The sequence below is a fragment of the Battus philenor genome, unplaced genomic scaffold (genome assembly GCF_028537555.1).
Source record: "Battus philenor isolate CCGP_79_NKW_IND1 unplaced genomic scaffold, ilBatPhil1.0.hap1 SCAF_16, whole genome shotgun sequence".
NCBI classification, from domain to species: domain Eukaryota; kingdom Metazoa; phylum Arthropoda; class Insecta; order Lepidoptera; family Papilionidae; genus Battus; species Battus philenor.
In genome coordinates this window covers 7,625,684-7,650,426 of record NW_027181678.1, presented here as the reverse complement: position 1 = coordinate 7,650,426, position 24,743 = coordinate 7,625,684, and the positions used below count along the sequence as shown (strand labels likewise).

General features: G+C 31.7%; 2 protein-coding genes across 2 annotated transcripts; one reads left to right on the top strand and one right to left on the bottom strand.

The window, feature by feature from the left end:
* Window positions 1-1,404: 1,404 nt before the first annotated feature.
* Window positions 1,405-18,666, bottom strand: LOC137919518 (cuticle protein 18.6-like). Its single transcript, XM_068762610.1, has 6 exons — window positions 18,618-18,666; window positions 17,127-17,358; window positions 8,751-8,827; window positions 8,156-8,456; window positions 2,547-2,686; window positions 1,405-2,082 (listed from the first exon to the last, which is right to left on the bottom strand). Exons 1-6 carry the CDS (start codon window positions 18,627-18,629, stop codon window positions 1,843-1,845), a joined length of 1,002 nt encoding a protein of 333 aa, XP_068618711.1. The 5' UTR covers window positions 18,630-18,666; the 3' UTR covers window positions 1,405-1,842.
* On the top strand, window positions 3,470-4,410 carry LOC137919362 (pupal cuticle protein C1B-like). The gene is made up of 2 exons (XM_068762414.1): window positions 3,470-3,520; window positions 4,192-4,410. Exons 1-2 carry the CDS (start codon window positions 3,509-3,511, stop codon window positions 4,408-4,410), a joined length of 231 nt encoding a protein of 76 aa, XP_068618515.1. The 5' UTR covers window positions 3,470-3,508.
* Window positions 18,667-24,743: the final 6,077 nt, after the last annotated feature.

Genomic DNA, 24,743 nt, shown 5'->3' with positions numbered 1-24,743 from the left:
TTGTCGTTAGTATTAGTAATAAACAATTACAGTTTATTTTTCAACGTTGTTTAATTTTATTTTTAACATTTTTTCACAGTGTATGATATGATTTCAAATATGTGTTCTTAATCTACGACGTTAACGGATAAATAATGTTCTACATCAGGTAATTCAGAAAGAGATCATTTAAGTTGCACTAAATTATAAAAAGGTTTTGTTATATTTTGTAACGATATTTGTTTTCATGTTGTAGTATTTCTAATTATTAAATAATATATATATACTTAATCTAGGTATCTGGCGGATTATAAAACTAGATCCACCTAATATTGGCTGGAAACGAACGGTCTGGACTTCATCAGAGCTGAAGACTGTTATTTAGTTCAGGTCATAATCTACTGGATTATGATTCATGCTCAGTTTTAGAGATTAAGGGTTGCTCTAAGCATCATGATAATTTGGAGTCCCTAAAATAATGCATGTGATTAGTAGTGAAGAATTTTCCATTGAACAGAGTGCTTGCCGCAATTTATAACTGGTCTCAATGTTTAAAGAACTATATTACCCACACGGATCACTTTGTATAAACTTTATATATTTTACATGGTTTTATATTTATGTATTAAACTAACACACTGTAGTATAATAGTATTAATGTTACAGTAAAAAAATGTTTTCTTTTTTCTTAGTAACAGTACTTAAGGCTAGATTATATTTTTGAAAAGAACTAATTAAATTTTCCAGTCGACAATACTTAACTCATTTCTGGATACACATTTTTACTTAAAAAGGAATTGACTTTGGGCACGAATCAGTAGCTTTGATTAAAAAGTATATATATTTTATTTGTTTACAGTAACCGATTAATGCTCGTATAGTTTGTTCAATGCCTAGTTTATGTATTATTATTAAAAAAGACTATTTCAATTAGTGTTAATCATAAGAATATTGTTGTGTACTATTTTGCACAAACGACGGCAAGACATTTTAAAATACATCTATGTCTGTTTAAAGAATTTGAATGCGTTTTTGTTACTGCAATCAGAATACAGACAAATCGAATGCTTTTGTTTGATGATATAAACATAGTTTTATTGGCTAAATCAACAACCATGATGTCTTTACAGTTGTACCTTTCACTGGATCTAGTGGCTACTTTAAGCTACCATTATTTATTTTTTCGAGTTAGTACTTGCTATGTTACTTATAAAAATTTCTTAGTATTATCAATTCGAGCACTATAAATTATTCTTAGTTTTTAGTTAAAAAATGTGGTGCATTTTGTGCTTTTTAGTGATCATTTTATATATTTATGAAACAAAACGGAAATGTAAAGCATATGCGTACTTGCATATGTGTGTTAGAGAAAAGGAATAAAAAAAATTTTTATGACAAAAACAACTATTTTTATTTCATCTAAATAGTTTTTTTCTTAAATAGCAAGGATAGATATATTGAATAACGGAGAGTTATTTATTATACATTTATTAAATTGATTTATTTATAAATGGTGGTAGATATTTTTTAGGACAAATAGTCATTGGACCTTGACAGAAATCATGGACCACAGGCCCACAAGGTAAACAGATGCCCTTGTTAAGTTCATCTGAAGACATTGGACACAGGCCACATCTAACCAGTTCTTTGGGTAATCCATGTGCGGTAGTAGACGGTCTATGGCTAAATTACAATAATGGTTTATTTTTTAGAAGTCTTTCACGAAATTTTGTTATGAGAAAATTGTGACTTGGTGATTGAATTTTTTCCTATTTATAGGCGTCATTTTAGTACCTACTTTCCTTAATATATGAAAAATTTAGCTTATTCAGAGTTTTTAACATTTTTGGGGTATTTAGACCTTCAACGGCGGAGGTAGTAAGAGTAAGGAGACGCGTATGTGTAGGCAGAGTATGCGGCAACGGGCGCGGTGTAAGCAGAATAGGCTGAGTAGGCAAGGGGCGCGGTATAGGCGGCTGCCACAGGCGCGGTGTAAGCGGCGGCCACGGGTGCGGTGTAAGCGGCTGCCACAGGCGCGGTATAGGCCACCGGCAGCACACCAGGTTTAGCGGCCGCCACGGCGAGGAAGCAAGCGAAGATGAACTGTAAATGCAATATACATAATAAAATAATTTATTTCGGTAACATAATTAAATGGCACATGCATTTAAAGCAATTGCTGTGGCCCAAACAAATATATAAAAATTTATACATTTATTTCTACAATCCGTTAAAACATTTATTGTGCTGAGTTCAGGTTCCCGAGGGAGTCTTTGAGCTTCATTATCGTAAATAGATAACCCGATAAGAAAAACCCCGTAAAGTATAAATGCAAACGAACACTACACATACATTAGACATAGCTAGTAGCTTAGATGTAGCTGAGAAATATGTACATACAAAATTCGTTTGAAATAATGCATTGTTTACTTTAAGCATTTTGTTGTCTTAAACAGAACTATTGGCAAAATTATTTTCATTAACAGTTTCCAATTAGAAACGTTATAATAATATCATATTGATAAATGAAGCTATGATATGACTGAAGAATGTTCCTGAAAACTTACCAGTTTGAACATTTTGTTTGTTAAAGATTTTGTATTCAAACCAACTGAACTCGAGAGAATGTAATAGTGTGATACAATTTGAGGCTGTCGCTTGCATTTTATACCTCGCCTGCCATATGAAGCCGCGTCGGAAGCCGTGTCTTGAATATCAATTTATATAAGTTATATGAACTTGAAGGCATTCCACCACACAGGTTATTATTTTTAATTACACTTATTTTTGACTCTTTATTATTTGAATATACAATAGTAAAATAAAAAAAAAAACAAATACATTCGAATATTATTTTTAAAACTTCGTCAACTTTTTGTAGGTATTGGTTCTAGTTACTAATCGCAAAAGTAGTTGTGCGAGTAGATCTTATGTTATTGTTAAACTTTTACTTAATTTCGTATTTATCGTAAATTTGCAATTATTAATAGTTATTTTCAAATTTTTTGTACCCGATTCTGAAGGAACATGGATATATTATGTATAAATTTACATACATTTATACATGAAACTGTGTACCGGTAAAGTTTTACACAAGCATTTCTAGTTATAAAACATATTTCGAGTATTTTTTTATAAAAAATTATTTACAATAAAAATATGTCTAATACATATGACCTACACACAACTATGATATACAAAATTGTATACAACGTACATTTAATGTAAATTTTATAATATCTCACACGCCCGATAATTAATACTATTTTAATTATTTATTTTCCCTGAATGTACAAATGTCGGTATAATATATCCCAATAAATTATAAACTATTGTTACTTGTAACACCAAAAACTTTACTGTTTTTACTGTTGGCGCGCCAAAAGATTTGTTATTCTATGCAGATGCGTCAATACAATTTCTTAACTAAAGGCGTAGTATAAATACTACGAAACAGCGAGCACAGACACACAATACCTTCTCACTCATAAGCTGGTGTTATTCCTTTTCAAAACAAAACAAATTAAACATGTTCAAATTGGTAAGTTAAAATATATAATGTATCTACAAAAATTTTATTCAAGTAAATATACAAATTAAAGTTTAAAAAAAACTTCAAGAACCATTTTTTAGGTTAGAGACAGTAGTAATTTAATTGAAAACTGTAATAAGCGACATTATGACTACAGCAAGCTGTGTTTGTAATAATTAATTAAATAACATTTTTAATACTATTTCTTTAATACTTTGAAACATCGTACAACTTACCTAAGTCTACAACCAATTTATCTGATCTTACACTTCGGATATTTATTCTCTACACATGTCATCTCTCACATTCATGCCATGTAGAGAGTTATGTTCGAAATTTCTTTACGAGGTCGAATAAGGGATCAGTGAATTTGTATATGAGCAAAAAAACCGTCAAAGCCTAGAGAAATAGCAAGTTGAAGACGCAATAGGCAGACCGTATCCAGAAGCCTGTACAATCGATGACCACTGGGTTCTTAAGTTTCTAGAATGGACAACATGACAAGCGCAGCAAAGGACGTCAACAAGCTGAACCGACGACCTAATTAAGGTCGTTGGAAGACGCTGTGTACAGGTCGCTTTTAAACAGTACTATTTGAAGTGTATGGGCAAGGCCTAATGACATCCTTCGGCTGAAATGATGACAATATCAAAATTAATAATATTTCTTTTATGTTACAGTTCATCTTCGCTTGTTTCCTTGCTGTGGCAGCCGCTAAACCTGGCGTGCTGCCGGTGGCTTATACCGCACCCGTAGCTGCAGCCTACACCGCGCCTGTGGCAGCTGCCTACACCGCGCCCCTTGCCTACTCCGCCTATTCAGCTTATACCGCGCCCGTTGCTGCATACTCTGCATACACATATGCATCTCCTTACTCCGCTTACTATTTACGCCGTTAACTTATTTGAATCATTATAATGTTTTATTTTGTCAAAGTCATATTCTATAGTTTATTTTTTTTATTTTGAGCTAAATTATGTAAAGTATATTATATACTTTCATTGTTTTTTAAAAAAATTATGATTTGATTGAATTATTTACGAAATAACTGCCAAAATATTATACTATAAATATCTTTTGTTTTTATCAGTTTTCTGTTAATAAAAAAAAACAAACAACATTTGGTTTATTTTAACTTGAAACACCAATGGCTCTTTAGAACTATTACGCTGAATGTGGTTAATCGAAGAAGGATTGCTAAAATGGTATACTTACATTCAAATCAGTGGATTATCATAAAGTGAATTGGACATATTAAAGTGTCACCTCTTTTTTTAAGTATGGTTAATAATGCCTTAATTAAAAAATAATAAATACTGTCTTAAATTAATAAATACTGTCGGATATCTTACGTAAGTAAGAAAAACCATGCTTTTAATATCACGCTGACGTAGCGTCGTGAACGGCGAAGATGCTATGGAAAAGTTATTACAGGCTTGTGAGTTAGTTTAAGTTATCACAGGTTCACTGAAATGTTTGGTAGCCCTTTTAGGTTACTTATGTATTACCAGTTCTATCTGACAGTTTTAGTCCCAATCGAGTGTGAAAGAAGAAATATCTTATGCGTTTGATATCCATATATATTTGTTCTATATATATATTATATTTAATGCAATTATTTAAAGAGAATACCAAGCGTTGTATGTTCGGAAATTTAAGAAATATAAGGAAATGTTCTTTGCTATTTTCCTAGACAAAGACATTATAATAATATTTTTATCAAAGGGTAAAGTTCAGCAAAACATTGCCTGTCAATAAAAGTGTTTCTATGACCGCCGCGGTTATAAACATGGCATGTAGGGTCTAACATTATCTCTATTCTTCACTATCTTTATTAATAGTATTGAGTATATCCTTCAAATAAGTGGATGATCATCAAGTGGCTTAAAACTACGGACTTTATGAGGCACGTATTCCTTGTCAAGGTTAGTAGTTAACGCATAAAGCTGGCGGGTATCTTACATAAGGTGAAAAAGTTCTTATGTTTGTAATCTTCCAACCGCGACTCTTGCCAAAACGCCTTTTGCTTCTTATCTCGTCCATCACGATCAGTTAATGTAGATTGTATGGCGTAACTCGTTTCAAAGTTGTGCATCTGTATCTTGTTTAACCGCCTGTATAAATATACGCGTCATGCCGATTTGCTGTTAACCCCTAATTCATGACTTTTTGTGAGTTGAGTGAAGAACTGCCTACTGACACCATTTATATTCTTTATATTACAACAGACGGTAAGATGCATTAAAGAAAAATAGTCTTTTTACTTTAATGAAAGAATTTAAGGACTTACATTGACCTTACATTACAGGGAAGCTCAATTTGATCCTAGTTATGATATGAATAAGTTGATAAAATTGATGATTCTTGCTATTTGTATTACTACACTTTCACTAGAGTTCCAATTGTTTTTGTAGATCTGCGACAAAACTCATCTTTTCCAATAATTTCATAACCATTTTGTAGATGGTGTTATAAATAATAGGCGTTAATTGGCTTTCTATAGAAGACGGTAAGATGCCAATTTATAAATTCTGTATAGCTCGCGATAAGGTAGTTTTTTGAGTATTCATTAAATAAAAGCGGTGAATAAATACGACCCTAAAAACAATACGACTAATGTCAATTTCTTCAACTTTTTCATAGTCTGCTCTCACGGTTGCTTCGATATTTCTATTAATATTTATTATTACGCTTAAGTCTTTACCGTGAGCTGGTACATGATGGATAGTATTTATTTGAATGAATCCTTAGTTAGTACTTAATTACTTTGTAAAAAAATTATCTGAGTTTTACGAAAAGGCATTATTTAAAAAAAAATTGTACACTATGAGCTTGATTACGATTTATTAAGATTAATTGACAGTAAAGATTTATCCAAAAAAATAAATCGTTACTATAAACTTGTGGTAATAAAAAATTATAAGCCGGTTAAAAAACCATAGCAAAATTTTTTGAAAGTGTAATATCAACGACTCGAACATTATTGACATAGTTCTTATGTTACAACAATCTTCCAATACTAAAAGCATAACAACGTCTTCAGTGATCCAAAACTCTGGCATTTCAAGCGACAACTATCTGTCTGTGTCGCTGGTAAGTCGTTATTTAAACTCACCAACAAGACTTAGATATATACATCTGTCCTTAATTATTATTTTTTTACAATTAATTGTTTATATAATATTTGTTTAACCCATAATAAATATTTTTAAGAAACAAACGATTTTTCATTGCAATCACGGAAACATAAAGGAAAATAATTATAACGGATTTATTGTAAAGTGATAAAATAATATTAGATAATCATACCTCTGAAATAAACTTTGAAGAGGTTAGTCAGAATTTTCAAATATGAAATACTAAAGAACTTTTTCCCTAACATATTATTAGAGCACTATGTTGTTATAGACATATATCTTAAAGTTAAACACATTTTTGGATAAAGTGCTTACAATGGCAGATAGATAAATTCGTTGTCGTTGTCATCGTTTTAGCCCATAGAGGCAAGGCATAGGCTTTCTCTTAATATATTTATTGGGGGATATATCATAATCGACAGGCTTGACAGTTGGTTGGGCGATCGCAACGTTGTATTATGGTTTGCAGAAGTCGCTGCTGCCCATCTCCTGGAAACTTGTTTTTGAGCGGTGAAAATCCTGTATTTAAAGGTAAAATGTGAATTAAACAAGTTTGTTTCCCGGGAATTGAAGCCGCTGCCTCAAGCAAGTCTCTGTCCTCTACCACTGCTCGCTAAAATAATATTGTATGCATAAAAATAGTGTACACGATGAGAATTATTCTTTCTATTCTCAGGTGAAGAAGAATAACGTATGTTTGAAGTTAGTTCTAATTTATACATTAAAAAAATGTTGTATATGTTGCTAATACCGAATGTGAGAAAGACGGGTAGAGAATATAAAATTTTATTGATTGTTCGGTGGCCTAATTATGTACTGTAACCCTATACGTTAATCTAACTACCTTTATCCAAAACTATATAAAGTAGCAGCTTAAACTGTTAACTTTTAATATATTTGGCAGTAAAAGGCGGTAAAATATTTGAGGTGCCTATCCTAGATTACTTTACAGTAAGTAAGTTCGAAGCTTCTTCGGGAGCTTTAGCTGATCAAACCCTTTCAACGCCTTGGTAGCTTTGGTGGAAAGGCTTTTTTATTTCTTTCTGTTACACCATATTTTGTTTTAGATTTTAAAATATAGGGCATATAATAATGCCAATTGTGTAGAAAGGAACTATTATCGATACGTAAGCTTTTATTAGTTTTGGATGCAGGACCGTAACTATGTACATTTGTGATGGATATTGACGTTTTTTTTTTATCTTTTGTCGTTAAATGAAATAAATTTGCTAAATTTTATTCACATAGCATTTATTGCTGCTTGAATATGTGTTATAATGTCCTCAAACCAAACGTACACATTAATTATCTTGAGTTGTTAAATCTTAAATTAGCTATTTTTTATTTCACACAAAAAATTTTACAATAACTAAAAAAATTATAATTATAAATTCTCTTGCTTGGCATTTCCTCTTTACGTTTTGTTTTTTACTAGAAGTTTCAACCTTAGATGGATTTAAATAAAACTGTTATATTATTGTAATTAAATTATTTATTAATTATCAACGACGTAAATAATAAGCAGAATAAGGAGATGCATAGGGAAGTGCTGAGTAAGCAGCGACCGGAGCGGTGTATGCAGAATATGCAAGGGGTGCTCTGTAGGCCGCTGCCACAGGGGCAGTGTAAGCGGTTGCCAGGGGCGCGGTGTAGGCTGCTGCCACGGGTGCGGCGTAGGCGGCTGCCACGGGTGCGGTGTAGGCGGCTGCCACGGGCGCGGCATAGGCGGCTGCCACGGGCGCGGTGTAGGCTACCGGCAGTACGCCGGGCTTAGCAGCCGCCACGGCAAGGAAGCAAACGAAAAGGAACTGTAAAGAAATTATTATATCTATACATAATTATGTATAAGAAAATATAATTTTTATTTACTCTAAAGGTAAACAGTTTCAAATTTTAAAATATAGACTATTATTAATCTTCTTTTAATGTTTTAATCTAAAGTAGTTTTTACATTATGTTTATGGCCTTTAAATTTTTTATCATGTAAACGTTATTATTTTATAAACTATTTATTTTTCAAATAATTAATGGTCATAAATATCTATAATAATACACTAAGTAGTAAAAATATTTCGTAAGTTTACTTATATTCCTTTTCTTACCAGTTTGAACATGTTTAGGATGAGTTTGGCAAACACGTGGAATAACAGTGATGGAGCGGAATGATGTTGGTTTAATCGTTTCGTTATGTTTTATACTTTACTTCTTGTGAAACAGACGTTGTGCATGTTCGGAATAATGTATTCGGTCGGCTACACGCCGTTCAAAGGTATTTAGCAGACTAGGGAAGTGTTTTACGAATTTTTAAATAAAAAAAATCTAACGTTGTCTTTGTAATAACTTGGACATATTTAAGTTGTTTATAATTCTATTTTTTTTTCTTCTTTTCGTTTCATAAAAATATGAATAACATAGATAATATATGCAAAATTAAATTAAATTTTTCCAAGCAACCAACCAGTTATATTAATATTTTACTAAATATCATGTAATTGATATTTGAAATAAATTTGAGAGAAGCATCTAAACGAATGTAGGTAAAAATTATTGTGTCTGTATAAAAAAATAAATATTTTTGTTAATATCTTTTTCATGACGTTAAAATGTTTTTAAATAAAGATTTGTGCCTCGATTGGTATGGTAAATGACGCTTTGGATTGTTAGAATTGTTCACTGGGGCGATTGCGGTGTAAGCGGATGTCAAGGCCGTTGCTCCGTCAAGAATATTTTATTTCTTGTTTTAAATCTAAAGTGGACAGTTTCTGGTGTTTGTGCGTTGTGTATAAATCAGATCTGTCACAATAAAACATATTCCGGCTATTATTACCTAATTATATAACATATTGTTAACAATGTTTCTGCGATGGAATGTAAGTTAATACCATTGTATAAATTATTGATTTCATGACGTTCTTTTCCTGTATTTTTTGAGATTATTTCTATCAAGCGTGCTTCTTAATAACACGTTTACTTAAGAAAGTATCCAGTAATGAACAATTATTGTGTCATAGAAATTCTGTAGTTATAACTTAACCTACAATCAGTTATTTTCTATTTAATCGTCGCGATAAACTTTTTCTACATAGTAGAGATGAAAGATATAGAGAGCTATGCCTTGCAATGAGCATGTATGGGCTGAAACGACAAAACAAGATTTTTAATTCCATAAGAAATGTACAGCGTGATATTAATGACGTCTTTTTAAATTAAAAACATTGCAAACTTAAATATTGAAGAAAAGGGATATTATTTTTCTTACCGTACTTGGTACTGTGGGTATATAAAGGGACTAAATAATAGCTGCCTCGGCAGGCTACGTATTTACAAAATGTATTCGTCCGTCACACTATAACAGAATTTTAAAAAATGTATTCAAATAGTATAAAACACAATTATTATTTACAAAAATTAGGTTTTGTTTTTATGCACTGCAAGACTTTCATAATAAGGTGACTCCATTTTGTTTGTAACGCTTTATTGTATTGCTGACGTGTTTTTATTTACTCTGTTTGGAAAAAAAAGTATTTTTAAAAAATTACACACTTTTTTTCCCCTGATTTTTCTCTACAAAAATTTTTCTTGTGGGTTGAAGAAAATTAGAAATATTAATAACCAAAGTTGAGCCATTCTCGAGGACTTACGAACATGTTCAATAATTTGGTTTATTATAAAAGATGTAAGTTTAACTGTTATAGTAGATTTTACCATGGCACTAAATTCTACAATGAAATAGTATTGTGCCTTCTGTGTTAGTAATGCTGGAGGTATATATATTTATCATTCTATAACATCTCGTGACTCAAGGCAACAAACCCTGCGCTACCAGCTAGCGAAGTATTACCTGGTAATTTCAACGTCGCTACGTTTTTTTTAGTACATGTACTGCCGGAGCAGGTACTGGTCCCTACGAAATCAAGAAAATAAGTGTGACTGAACTTCACTAGTTTGAAAGTATGTAATATTTGACAGATTACTTTTGACTATTTTCTATGTATATGTATATATAATAGTATATATTTATACATATATATATATAGGGTTAAACGATGAAACTTATGTTTTTTTTGTAGAATAATTATTACACCATGGTACGGGAAGGTGGAGGCTAGTTTGTTGTCCTTTCCCATTTAGATGAATACTAACGAGACGTACATTCCTATTGCCAAGTAAAAATATACTTGTAATACGGTTTGAAGGGCATCGTATTTCGAAAATTGTAAAGTTTGTTGAAAATTGTTTAAGTTTTTTGAGTTGCGTTGTACGTATAGAACAGGATTCCCCAACGTGGGGCCCACGCCCTACAGGAGAGCAATTTGATTGGTAAGGCGGCAATTAGAAAGTGGACTCGACACGAGTTTAGCCCTTTCGCTTTAAACTGGTATAGACTATATTACGTTCAAATAAAAAAATTAACAACTATTAACCGATTTAAGATGAAAGTCATTCATAGTATCAAATAAATATGTGCAAAACTCGTGGACGGTTTAATATATATACTTTATTTAAAAAGTACTAAGAAGAATTTTATAAAGAGACAACATTAAAATGCAAGGTAAATATTAATAAATTAAAAACTAAGCCGTCAAATATTTTACAAACAATAAAACAAAAAAGGGATTTTAGAATATAATAATACATAACTTCGTGTTACAATAAAAAATATCTATATCTTATTACTTGTGTTGTAGTGTACGAAGTAGAGAATTTATACTTGGACGTAATCATTATTTCGTTTATTTCTAAATACGTTTTAATACTTTTTACTTCCCTGCCGGGCGAATAATTTTTGACAACACTAATTCGAGGGAAGGGGAAGATCGGAGTTAAATCGATAAGATTTACTTTTTTTCGATTTACTTTTTAAAAATTAAAAAATGTACAACCTTGTTATTTTTATTTATTTTAACGACGAAGGTAAGAAGTAGCTGCATAAGGCAACGTAGAATAAGCAGCAACTGGTGCGGTATAGGCAGAATAGGCAGAGTTAACGACGGTTACGGTGTAGGTTGCTGGCATGGACGCGGTGTTAGCTGCTGTCACAGACGCTGTGTGAACAACAGTCACTGACACGTTGTAGGCCGCCGCCACGGGAGCAGTTTAGGCCACTGGCAGTACGCCCGGCTTAGCCACGGCCACGGCAAGTACAAAGGCGAAAAAAAAACAAATTTTTTAGAATTTTTCAGGTATTCTTAAATGAAATTTATATGAACAATTCATTGCCATGCTATTTTAAGTAAATGTGAATACTTGTTTATAGAAATAGTGTACAAATGTTGATTTACCAGCTTAAACATTTTGACAATAACAGAATGATGAATAAGATGTTTACAACAGAGACTAATCGAAGAGTGTGATAGAAGAAACAATTTGTACTCTTTTAAATATTTGAATAAATAGGTAATCTGCATAGAACACAAATTAAACGGGACCAGCGGCACGCGTAGCAGTTCATTGTTCCAGTATTCAATAAATTCCTTAAACGATTTTCGTAGATTTATCGGGATACGGGAAATCGCACATGTTTATCTTTTAATATTTTTAAAAGTCGTCGACCTCATGTAAGGCTTACCAACGAAAACGAGGAGTTAAGACAAAGTTCAATAACATTAGATTGTATTAGAAGTTGAGTATCGAGTAGGCAATAAATAAACCACTTTATAATGTAAATTAGTTTCCTTATTTCTTTCATCTTTGATTCCTTTTATATTTTCTTATTACTTATCTAATTTTTTATAGTTTTTGAAGACATCTTGTTTACGAGACTAATATATTAAATAAAATTTATCCTTGAATACCTAATAGTTCATTGGACGTCACTTCAATATTCGACTTACTAATATTTGAGACGAAATAAATTTATTGTTTGGTGTGGAAAAAATACGTAAAAAATAAACTCTGACGTAATAATCTCTGACATTTATTTACATTATGGTCGCTTGCGATGGTAAAAATTAATGCTATTATTTTATAAAGGAAAATGTGCGTCTGAAATAGAGACGTCCCCGACTCCTCTTGGTGACCTGGCAGGTTCTTTTTATAAATAGGTTTGTTTAAAGTTCAAAAATCATTTGAGGGCATTTATTTTAGTCTGTGACAAACACATGCGCGTTATTTTATCTTACGAGACATGGCAATGACAGGTTAATTTTGCATTGCATTCGAAATTTGCGTTCCTGTGTCTCTTTTTCTTTAATATGTTTACTTTGAACGTCTTTATTCATTTATTTACATTATTATCTACATAAGATTATTCGTAGTGCCCACTTGTGTTTGTTATTGGAAGAATGCCAGAAGAGCCAGGAGGCAATGTGACAGAAACTGGAATCAGATTAATCTGACCTATATTGATATCCTTTATCTTAAAGCTACGAGAATCCCGTTTTTCGTTCAAAAGCTTGTCAAATTTATTACAAAATAATTTCGAGACAATACGAGGGAACTGTAATATAACACACAATATGGCTTCAATTAGGATTTAATATCGTCGCAGTATTTTTTTAATTACAATACCTAGGAACAAGCATGGCACATACAAACCGTATAAGAAATATACTAATATACTTTCGATTTCGTAATAAATTTGAATAAAACAAAAATATATTACAAAGTAGTCATTTATATTATACTTATTAAAATAGTTATATTATCTATTACAAATATAAATTAAAATAAAATTATCGGCGTTTAAAGTAATTGGAATATGGTGCTGCGTATTTGTAGTATATGAAAGAACCTGCAGGTGCTGTGTAGTCGGAAAATGCAAGAGGTGCAGTTTGATCTACTGCAGGTCCAGCATATTGCTCCCACGCAGGTTTGGAAGTTTCTGAGTGAGTGCTAGGCATGGCGGACGCAACAGCGAGTAGACATGGTAACATGAACTGTAAAAAATTCAACTCAAACTTACAAAGTAATCGATAACATTTTAAACCTAAGAGATTTAAAATTATTATAGAGAAAACAATTATTATTAGAAAAATTGAAGTTTAAAACCAAAAAACTTCAACCGTTCGAAACTCAATTTACAACAATCGACTTCTCTAATTTGAATACGTTTTATCGATAAGTTTGGAAATCTGCGGGAGAGGACGACATTTGATTGTCATAGAATACTGGACGTCCAGCGGTTGGAATGGTGATGATAATCATTATGTTTTATAAGTAACGTGATGATTTCGATCTTAAGACACGAAAAAGTAATATTTCACTTGATTGTTTGATGATGATTGGTTATTCATAGAACTTTCATTATTTTATTCCAAACTTTATAAATCCATACACTGATCCTAGCTTAGGTTTTAGTATTGCAGTATTCTCAAAATAATTGTTTTTATTTCTTCCGCACACAGAAAAATAACGTTTAGACAAAAATGACTCACCAATTTAAACATGTTTTCGCAGAGAAACTGTTTTTATCGAATCGATACACAAACGTGTTCAAAAGCAGATGATACTTTGATTAAAAATTACGTCTTCCAGTTCATTTTATACTTACAGGTCCATCATACATTGACCTTATTATAATATTTACCTGCGCAGAATTATAAAAAAGAAAAATGATGAAATGACGTTATATTCTAAATGTTTTCGATTGAGATGGGGAATTACATTATGAGTTTTGATGTTTTTAAGCAATTATTTCATTTTGTTTACGAAGAAATATTTAAATATAATCAAGAGAAAAAACTACGTAGTATTACTTGGTTTACAAGTTATAACTTAATTAATATTGATAAGTAATTATTACTAATTAATATTAATTACTAATAAATTAATATTAATTAGTAATAATTACTAGGTATTAATAATTACTAATAAATGTTAATAAGTACGTGTTTGTTATATTATTGGACTACTATTTATAAAATTCAAAATGAATGTTTTATGATTAATTTGTTTTAATTTACGCTATATCTGATAAAAAGAGTATGTGCATACATCCTGTTAAATTTTTTTAATAGATGTGTTGTTATGGAGTTTCTTCCTGCTTCTTCTTCACAACTTGCCACCTTGCCAATCAGAGTGGAGACAAAAATTAAATATTAATTAATAAATATTTAGAACAAATATTTTCAATCAATTAGATTCTTATTAATAGTTATAACGATAAATAAATGATATTTATCTATATGTTTAATACCCTCAGTATTTAACCTCTAGAAGATTTACAATTACAAATCACAGGTTATACTCTATACATACACCCTTATTTAACATTGCTATTGTTATGAAAGTAGAACATTGTGATAACGGTAGCATTTTGAATGATGCGTAAATGTCACATAGTTGTTCACCCGGCTCTACACATATTAATAATGAAAACAAATTACGTCAGATCTCAAACGAGTACATTGTTCCGTTGATATCTGAATAGATTCAAGATAAAAAAGGCCGACTATAAAAGATGTTGGTTTATTAACAGCTTTTGCTGCAGGTTTTGGTCGCTTTAATATGCCACACGTAAGTCGGCTTTAATTTAAATTTCACTTTTAAATTATGTTAATCTGTTTTAAAATTTGATAAGATGGTTTTAATTTTTTTAACAGGAGTCCATTTAGTTTTCCAGTACAGAATTTGGTTACTTTAAATATTTACTATAAAATAAATAATTTATTACTAGTAATTGTTATCACCGAATATGTACAAAATATATTAAATGTTTTCAAATATGAATGTTGATGATATAAGTTTAAAATATTTTTTATGACAATTACTCATAACTCAACACATGCCTAGTTGTCGCTATAGCGACTAGTTATAGGTAAAGAGCATATAGCATTTAGTTTCCTCAATTATAAATTTAGAAAAAAAACGTAGTTAAATTTATACCATAAAGAGAGTTTAGTTAATGGTAAGTGCTACTTTCTACTTATGACTAAGTAACACACACAGGTAAAAAAACAAAATGCTACTATGGAATTTTCTTACGCAGGTAGAGTTATAAAAAATACATCTTATCAGCTTTGTAAATATTTTTTAGAAATTAAACATTGGTGACATATTCATTTTCATTCTAACATTTTTTTAAATTAAAATAAAAGCAAGTTTTATTAGATTTTTAAAGAGTCTAACTATGAGACAAATTAACGTTTTGTATATTGTCCGTCCGTGTCTACAATCCTTTTGATGTTTAGTTTAGTTTAGACATTAAGTTGTAGCCCGGATGAATTTTTGATTTGAACAGGGAATTGAAATAACTGCTGTGATCTTTAAGGTTACTGAACTCAATATAATTTATACAACATATGTAGCATGAAAATAATAAAACAATTTGTGATTTAGAAGAAAACTTTAAGTTGAAAACTTACTTAATTTGATAGTTTTGATTTATTTTTATTTAATGCTAATGTATTCTATTTAAATGTTGAATAAAATTAATTTTAATATATCTCTTCATTAAATTACCATGTCATATATATATTATATTGCTATAATTATAACATAAGATTTACCAAATTACCAGTAAAAAGTCATTTATAGTAATACATCTATTTGTACTTTTGTTGTTGAATTTAGTTCATTTTGTTAACATTTTAGAGTTCCAAATAGGTAAAAAATAAATCATCAAATTCATATCAACGGAAAAGTAGAAAGTGATAGGTTTTTTTCACATTTTATTTAAAGCACAAAAGTTCCTATAAAGAGCAAAATAATGGAAAAATTGCAGGGAAAATAATATGTAACCATTTAGTTTCCATTACCATCCATAGGAACCTAAATACTTGCCATAAGCAGACAAAGCTTTTCGATATTTAAAACCCAAAAATAGTGTGTAATCTTACCAAAATTTAGATAGTGCAATATCTATCAGGGTTGCTATTTTAAAAATAAAACACAATAATAAACGCAACTCTATAAATAAACGGATATCCCGTATCTCTCGCCAGGGAACAAACGTCGCTCTTGTCGTAGATACACTTCGTAAGAACATAGAAAAGATAGGAGGAGGGCATTGATCTTTCCTCGCTGTCGTTGTTTTCATGTTATTAATATACTGCGCAGTAAAATCGTTTGATCGTAATTTAAGATACAAGAGGAGGATATCATTATAAAAAGCTGACTTTTAGAATCTTTGTGTTTATCTCGTTGAGAAGTAAATAAAATAATTAGTACTCATTTATATATACCTTTTCAAGCTTGTAGGTCGCGGTATAAATCCTTGATTTTTTTGATAAATGTATATGTAAGAGTTGTGTATTCAACATATATTGAACATCTATTATTCACGGTGTGTTTGGATTTAGATGTCTCTCTTAAGAAAGGTTCATACATAGATATTTTATTCTAACTAACCGAGGATGAAGGCTATGACCTTCAAGCTTTTTACTTTCAAGCTACCTTCTTCATCATAGGATAATACGCTATTAAAAATTGGAGGGTTTGATTGGAATATTATAATACCGGTTTGCCAAATACAGCTTAAATTTTTTTTTATTTGTAAATAAATCGTCGTATCATTTTCAATCAAATATTTTATCGACGGAGGTAGAAAGAGTAAGGAGACGCGTATGTGTAGGCAGAATATGCGGCGACGGGTGCGGTGTAGGCAGAATAGGCAGAGTAGGCAAGGGGCGCGGTGTAGGCCGCTGCCACGGGAGCGGTGTAAGCAGCTGCCACAGGAGCGGTGTAAGCGGCTGCCACGGGAGCGGTGTAGGCTACCGGCAACACGCCGGGCTTAGCGGCCGCCACGGCGAGGATGCAAGCGAAGATAAACTGTTAAAAAATAACATATATAAGTAAAAGAATAACTGTTTAGTTTTGTGGAATCTTCACGGACTAGGATGAGATTGGAACTATCGTAGCTTTTAGTTAAAAAATGCTAGGGATCTTCAGGCATTCTTTTCAAGACATGTGTACAGAGGTGGTCATTGTAACTAATCTTATTTGGATATTAATAGTAATATCGTAATATACAATTCCATAACATACATTATAAAATAAAGTCGTAATACCCTTTACACTCAAAAGTATTAGTACAAGACCTCGCGAATCACAATTTTTTGTATAAACTTTATTGCTCTTTCACAAAATATAGGGAGCAGGCAATTTTTTTAAAATTACCATAAAAATGCAATAAAATATAGTGGATAAAAACTTTTTTGAAATTTATCTTTATTCTATATCTATAATCCGTCGATGGGAATTTCAAAATTAAGCAATCGTTGAGGACAAGACATATTAATCAAAAAAAATTCTTTTAAATAAAAAATATTTACAAAAGCTAAAAGATTACGTTCGTAAATTACTATTTAATAATAAATAATTGATTAAAATTTTGCATAAAGTTGGTCGACCCCCAGTCCAGGCAACTATTTATCCACTGCGCTAAATTTGTAGGCTTAAAAAGAGATTTTAATTACATGTAGTCTGAATCAATAAAGTGTTTAATATGTGTACTAAGTAAAGATTGAAAGAAAATTACTACTCGCAGAATATGCAATCAGTAATTGTATTAGATTCACTTACACAGATTATTAATAATGACAAGGGGCTTTACTCTTAATTGAGACGATGAACGATTTATTGAGTTCTCTTCTTATTAATTACTTTTGAAGAATAAATTAAATAAACGTTGACAATTTAAATAAATTTAGATCATGAACATTTTTTTTATTTTAATTCTATTCTTGAATCCGACCATCAGTGAACATGACCTGATGTATGCAGCATGGATAAGTCCCCAACTCGAAGGATCATCGAAATATTTAAGGGAAAGGGAAGTCCCAGGAAGTCAAGGCAAGTCCCCGGATGGGGGCAGCGCAAGACCGATCATTGTGGTGATCTTTGGAAGATATGTCTTGCAGTGGGCATCTGTCGGGTGACTCGAATGAATGAATTAATATGTAGCCAAGATTGAAGTTCGTGATATATTATGTATTTTAAAGATTATCTCTCTAAACGATATTGTATGCCTGACCAAAAAAAAGACATCAATTAGTTGTTTTTAATTGTAAATTTTTTAATACACTTACCAATTTGAACATGTTGTTAGATGGTTAGGTTTGAAATAAATGAGAGAATGCAGAAGGTGGTATGTGTTAGTACGTAGAAATGCGTCCTCTTTTATACTTTGATTGCGCTAAAGACTAACCTTGGCGCACATGTTCAGAATAACAATTGTACCCATTAATGTAACCAATACATAATTCGAGTGTTGTTTATAAACAAAATTTTACTTAATTTCAAAAGAATTAATATGTTAAATCCATCTTTATAAACCATGTTGTAACTGTAATGTATCTATAATTAAATACCACTTGTGAAAAATCACAAGTATAATATATAAGTACATACAAGAATAGCGACGTCGACGCACAAGGTGGTTAGACGTCCTGATTAAGGTTAACGGAAGACTCTGGATGCTGTTCGCTTTTAATTAGACCTATTAAAAATGTATTGGGGAGGCATATGTCCACCAGTGTGCGTCCAATGGCTGAAATGATAATTATAACAAGTGCGGCATTATGCTACTGTCGTTTGTGCATATATTTCAACAAGTTATTATTTATTCAGATTAAAAAAATAAATTTGAAAAATGGGTATCATCTCTTTAAAACTTTACCTATAACCAATCACCGTTAATTTTTATAATAATCTATTCTAAGTCGTAGAACGTACACGTCGACTGTCTGCTGTTTGATCTTGATGATTCTACACTATAGTTATTTGTAAAAAAATGGCTAGAGTAATAAAACCGCCCTTGTTACCTTTTTAAGTTAATATAACTCTATTTTTTTCTGTTACGTGTACAATAAAGCGTATTAAATTAAATTAATATAATTTAATATCTATCTGCTTGTAATAAACCTAATAAATCTATTGGGTTGTCTGCAAATAAATAAAAAAATTACCAAGTATTGAACTGGCTTCGGATCTCTACAAATACTATCGATGTGAATGTTTACAATTATTCAATTAGCCACTTTTTTATACCTAGTCAAGCCATAAGTTTAACTACCGCTTCTAACACGGTGTCTTGATACACCTTGGCCGCAGTTTTCATTCCTTTTTCACGAAAAGGGCACTTTGTAACTCCTTGGTAGGAGACACCCCATCAAACTATGACGTATGCTAGATGATGGCCTTGTTGAACTTTGGCCACTTCGGAGGCTTTTTTAAAGCTGGGTGCATACACTCGATCATTTTGTTTGTTGTAGTGCTCCTCGATTGTAAAATTTTTTTTATCGGTAAAAATAATTTTCTGTGTTTTTCGTCAGCGTATCGAAGTAACAGCTGTTTTGATGTTTCGACTCTCTTTAATTTTAGTGTCTGTATGTCCTGCGTATCTCCGGTAAGCCCCTAGACCTAAATCTAGTTTGAGAATCTAAATCTAATCTGAGAAAGTGTCCCCGGTGGGATTCTCATTTCTCTGGAAAGAATTTTCTGCTTCCTTTTGCTGCTGATTGGATTTCGACGAATTCTGGCCTTAACTGCATTAAGGGCCTGGGTTTTTCAAATAGACCGCGGTCGGCCGAATCTCTCACGGTTATAACAGATATGGTTTCAGTGTACCCTTGGATGGTACGATACACACACATTCGGCTAATACCTAGCTTTTTCAATGTATCAAGAATGTCGGCTGGCTGCTTACCTACTACGTACAGTGAAGTTAGCAATCCTATTCTCTTTTTTACCCCACTCCATTTTGAAAACAAATAATTTCTAAACAAAAAATATACAACAATGGCGGGAAAGAAGTATATTTTTTTTCGTAGAAGCTAATGTTCGAAATTCCAATTAATATTTTTTTTCAATTTATGTGAACAACCAGTAACGTAATTTATGGCTAGACTAGGTATATGTTTACAAAAATTAACATATAGCGTATTATTAACGATATAGTCAAGGTCGCGAGAAGTCGATGCGAGCAGCGCAGTAGACATGATGGCGATCTTCGGTGGATGCTTATACCTTGTAGTGGGCGTCTATCAGCTGACATGATTTATGATGATAATAATGATAGTGATAAAAATCAAATATTTTCGTTAATTCGTACAATAAATATGCAGGTTACTGCGCAAAAATTTTAATCTGACAAAGTGATATAAAATTGTCTCTATTTAGTTTCGATGTTATATGACATATTAGATTTTTTATAAATATATATATACGATATTGAATATTTTAGTTAACTTTCTACTATCTCTGACAATATTGTTGTTGTACATTATAGATTTAGGCGTCCTCAGAAGATGCAAGTTACTTTAACCAGTCTCATTGAAAATATGCAAGGAATGGGCCTCCCCCATCTCAAGCAGTGCACCTCTTGAGACTGATTTTATGTATGGCATTATACAACTGAAACCAAACTAATTGATTATTATAACTAGTAAATGCTTCATTTATTAGTTATGATTAAAAAGCAATATTAAAAAAAATGTACATAAAGAGAATACGAGTATCAGTTCTACCCTAAATCGTTAAAGTACTAGGCCAGCATTATTAAAAATAAGGTAGTATGTACTGACCCGTAGTTTTGACAATAGGCATAAAAGAAAACAGTGGGGTTTGGGTCGGTGAAAGTTCGTCACAACCCTGTCGTCACCATCGCAGCGTTTCTCATGAAAGACTCTTTACGTCAAAGAGGAAAAACTTCCAAATTCTAATATAAATCTGGGTTATTTTAACTCATACAACCATTTACCAGTTTACATGTAGTAAGTGTTTGGTTATTAAATATAAAAAGTTTGAAAGGGAGATTGCATAGCTCATTTGATATCAATCAATGTATCAAATTATGTAAACAAAATTTGATTGTTTCAAAAATAATAATTAGCGTAATTATAATGTAGTAAAAATAATGGTTTTAAAAATTTGGTTTACCGCTTATTAAAATTAAATCTGTTTCTCAAGACTTTGTACCGCCAGAATATATGGGCCTGTCTTATTCCTGTAGAAAAAATGAAACATTTTACACACATTTCACACATTTAAAATAAGTGTAAAAGTTTTAAAACTTTTTGCTTCCAAATGAGTTATAAATTCGCCTCTAAACCTTTTAATATTGTAGTTTTGTTATATCTCCTCGCTTATATTATAAAAGTTGTTAAATATTTATAGAAACACGAGTATGTTTCGACTGTCAACCTTAGCAAAAATCAACCGTGCCTAAGTAATTAACTCCGTCTTTGCGTGTTTGCAAGCAACTAGCTTAATTAAAACTTGGGTGCCGATACGCGTATTTGGCGCATTCAAAACGTTGATGAAAGTAGAAATCATTTTTGACGATTTGATTTTTCACCAAAATGTTATTCGTAAATGTAAGTACATTGCTTGTTAGGTACTACTTAAAAAATATATAAATATTATTATTATTTACATCCAGTATCATGGGCTTTATAAGAAGACTCAAAGCCAGAAGATTCAGATAGTAATGGAGGGGGCTATACTCGGAGCTTCGTTGAAAGGTCGAATCATTAACTAGGAGATCCGCAAAAGAAGCAAGGTGACCGACGTAGTTCGAAAAATTGCTCGTCTGAAATGGCAGTAGGCAGGGCATATCGTTTGTGCATCCTATGGCTGCTGTGGCTGAAAGATTCTCACTAGTTTAACCAATGACATAGTTATAGTAGCAAGATGTCGCTAGATGTGGGTAGCGTCCAGTTTGTCATTGTGGCGATCTTTGGAGGAGGCCTATGTGTCACAATGGGCGTTTATTGACTGATATAACGGTAAACAAAAATATAGTGGAGCTATTTATTGGCCGCAGAAATTCCTTGCATCCAACTCATAAAAGAAAAGGTAACATAATACAAGCAAGCCCTGGCGATGAGTGATTACAAAGCAATATAGTATAGTAAATAAGTATAGTGCTTAAATTGTAATAATAAATATATATTTAAATAAAGTAAACTTTGTATTGTTTACAGTTCTTCGTAATTGTTGTAATTATTTCATACTTCACATATGCAATGACCGCATCGGACCTCTCCCATCAGCGAAAGCTGATACTGACGAAGAAACATCATCGACCCCATAAACATTACATAATATATTAAAAGAAATAATAACGCATACTACTTGTAATTTTTATTCTAATAATGTGAATAAAAATGCATGGCGAAATTAAAAATTTTGAAAACATTACTTTTGTTTATTTTGCTTACTTTTTGAAGTTTCTTTTTTTATTAGATTACGATGCTATTTGTTTGAATTGCATACTATTTTCCGTTTAATTTGAAGGATGCCTAAACTAACTCTTAATAAAGAGAAATCACGCAGTTGAACTATGTTGCAAAAAACATGTTATGACTAGAAAACGAGGTGCGAAAACGAAAAATATTGATTATTTTAGACTTCGTGTTTATTAAATAAAAAAGTCATTCTAAATTAGTTTTAAAGAAATAATTTGCTTGACTTATTTGTACAATTCCACTAAGAGATTAAGCATAAAAGTGAAAAGTTACTTGAAAACTAGTTCCAAATCCTTTTTGAGACGACGTTGTTGTGTCCTTGACTCTATATATTTACTCGTTGGTCTAGAACGCAAGGTCGCGCGTGACCATACTGTTAACTATCCGTAGGAGGATATCAGGCTACTTATCCGGTCATACATCGTCCATCATTGCACTCTAACCTTAACGTTCTTATATATAAAGAGCCATTGTCCAGAACGATCATCATTGCGAACAAGTAGTATCTTCATTACTTACATCAAAGAAATTTAAAATCTTCAATATGTTCAAATACGTAAGTGAAATAATTTATTGTCATCACAATTAATTGTTAGCAATTATACAATTAATTTCAACGTATATTGTGACTAAAGTCTTGTGAGATTATATACAATGGAGGTTAACTGGAACGTAAACAGACCCTTAATAAGTGATATTAGTTACATTGATTATCTTACAATCCCTTGCTTTTGTTTACTTAATATTACTTATACTAAAATATGACATAAGACAGTAAATTTAACCTTAAAAATATGATGTACTAAATTTCAGTACAGTGTTTTTAATAATTATGTGGTAGAATTTTGTTGAAGTACGCTCCGTTGATTTAAAATATGAGTAGAACAAACTTAAAAAAGTGAAAATTTTTATTATTAAATCTATGCGTTTAGATAATGAAGACTGCAAAAGTATTTCCGTACCCTCCTTCAAGGGCCTGATGCAAGGTGATCGGTAGCGCGTATGTCCTGTTGTGCGCGGGGAGATACTTTAAGATAACAAGTGAGGAAATATAATTCTAGCGTTGACGCGCTGGGCACCTGCCGTTGAAACTACTATGTATGTCGTTACCGTAGTTTTAAAAAGAGCCCAACGTAATTTTTTCGTTGCTCCAGTAACGGATGGGTATCTTATGTCGGATTTCCTCATCATTGTCATCAACCTAATCATCATGTCAAACGATAGGCGCCCTCTTCGAGGCTTGAGCCTTCACCAAACATCATTATAATCACTGGACATCTGGTGGATTCGTAATGTTTATTTGAATTTGCTATTTTGTTTTAGGTGTTGTTCGTCGCTCTTTTAGCTTTTGCTGTTGCTAAGCCTCTGGTGTACGAATATCCCGTGGCTGCGTATACTGCGCCCGTAGCGGCCTACACGGCGCCTGTTGCCTATTCCGCCTATTCAGCCTACACCGCGCCCGTCGGATACTCTGCCTATACTTACGCCTCGCCCTATTCTTACTACTTTCGTTGAAACTGAATAAATTTCGAACATTTAACGCCGATTTTACAAACAGAAAAACGTACCATTATATAATGTAAAATACATCACAACTTTAAAATTACAAAAAAATATATTTATTTTAAGATGAATTTGTGTTTATTTGTAATTAAACCACTGAATACTGTATATTAGTCCGCTAAGGCATCATCCTCAATTACAGTTAGAAGCAAAAAGGCATGATATTCATTATATTGTTGTTGATAGCATATGCCTCGCTTCTCCTTTTCCTCCTTTTAAAACAAAAATCAAGTTTATTCTTCATCTTTATCCGAATCATCTGCAATATCGATTTATTATACATATAAGTCCGTGCGATGGTGGTATCCATTCCAATTTTATTACTAGGCTGAAGGGAATTGATTGTGATGATATGAAAGATGTAATACATTTATAACAAATAAGAGACTCATAATGTATATC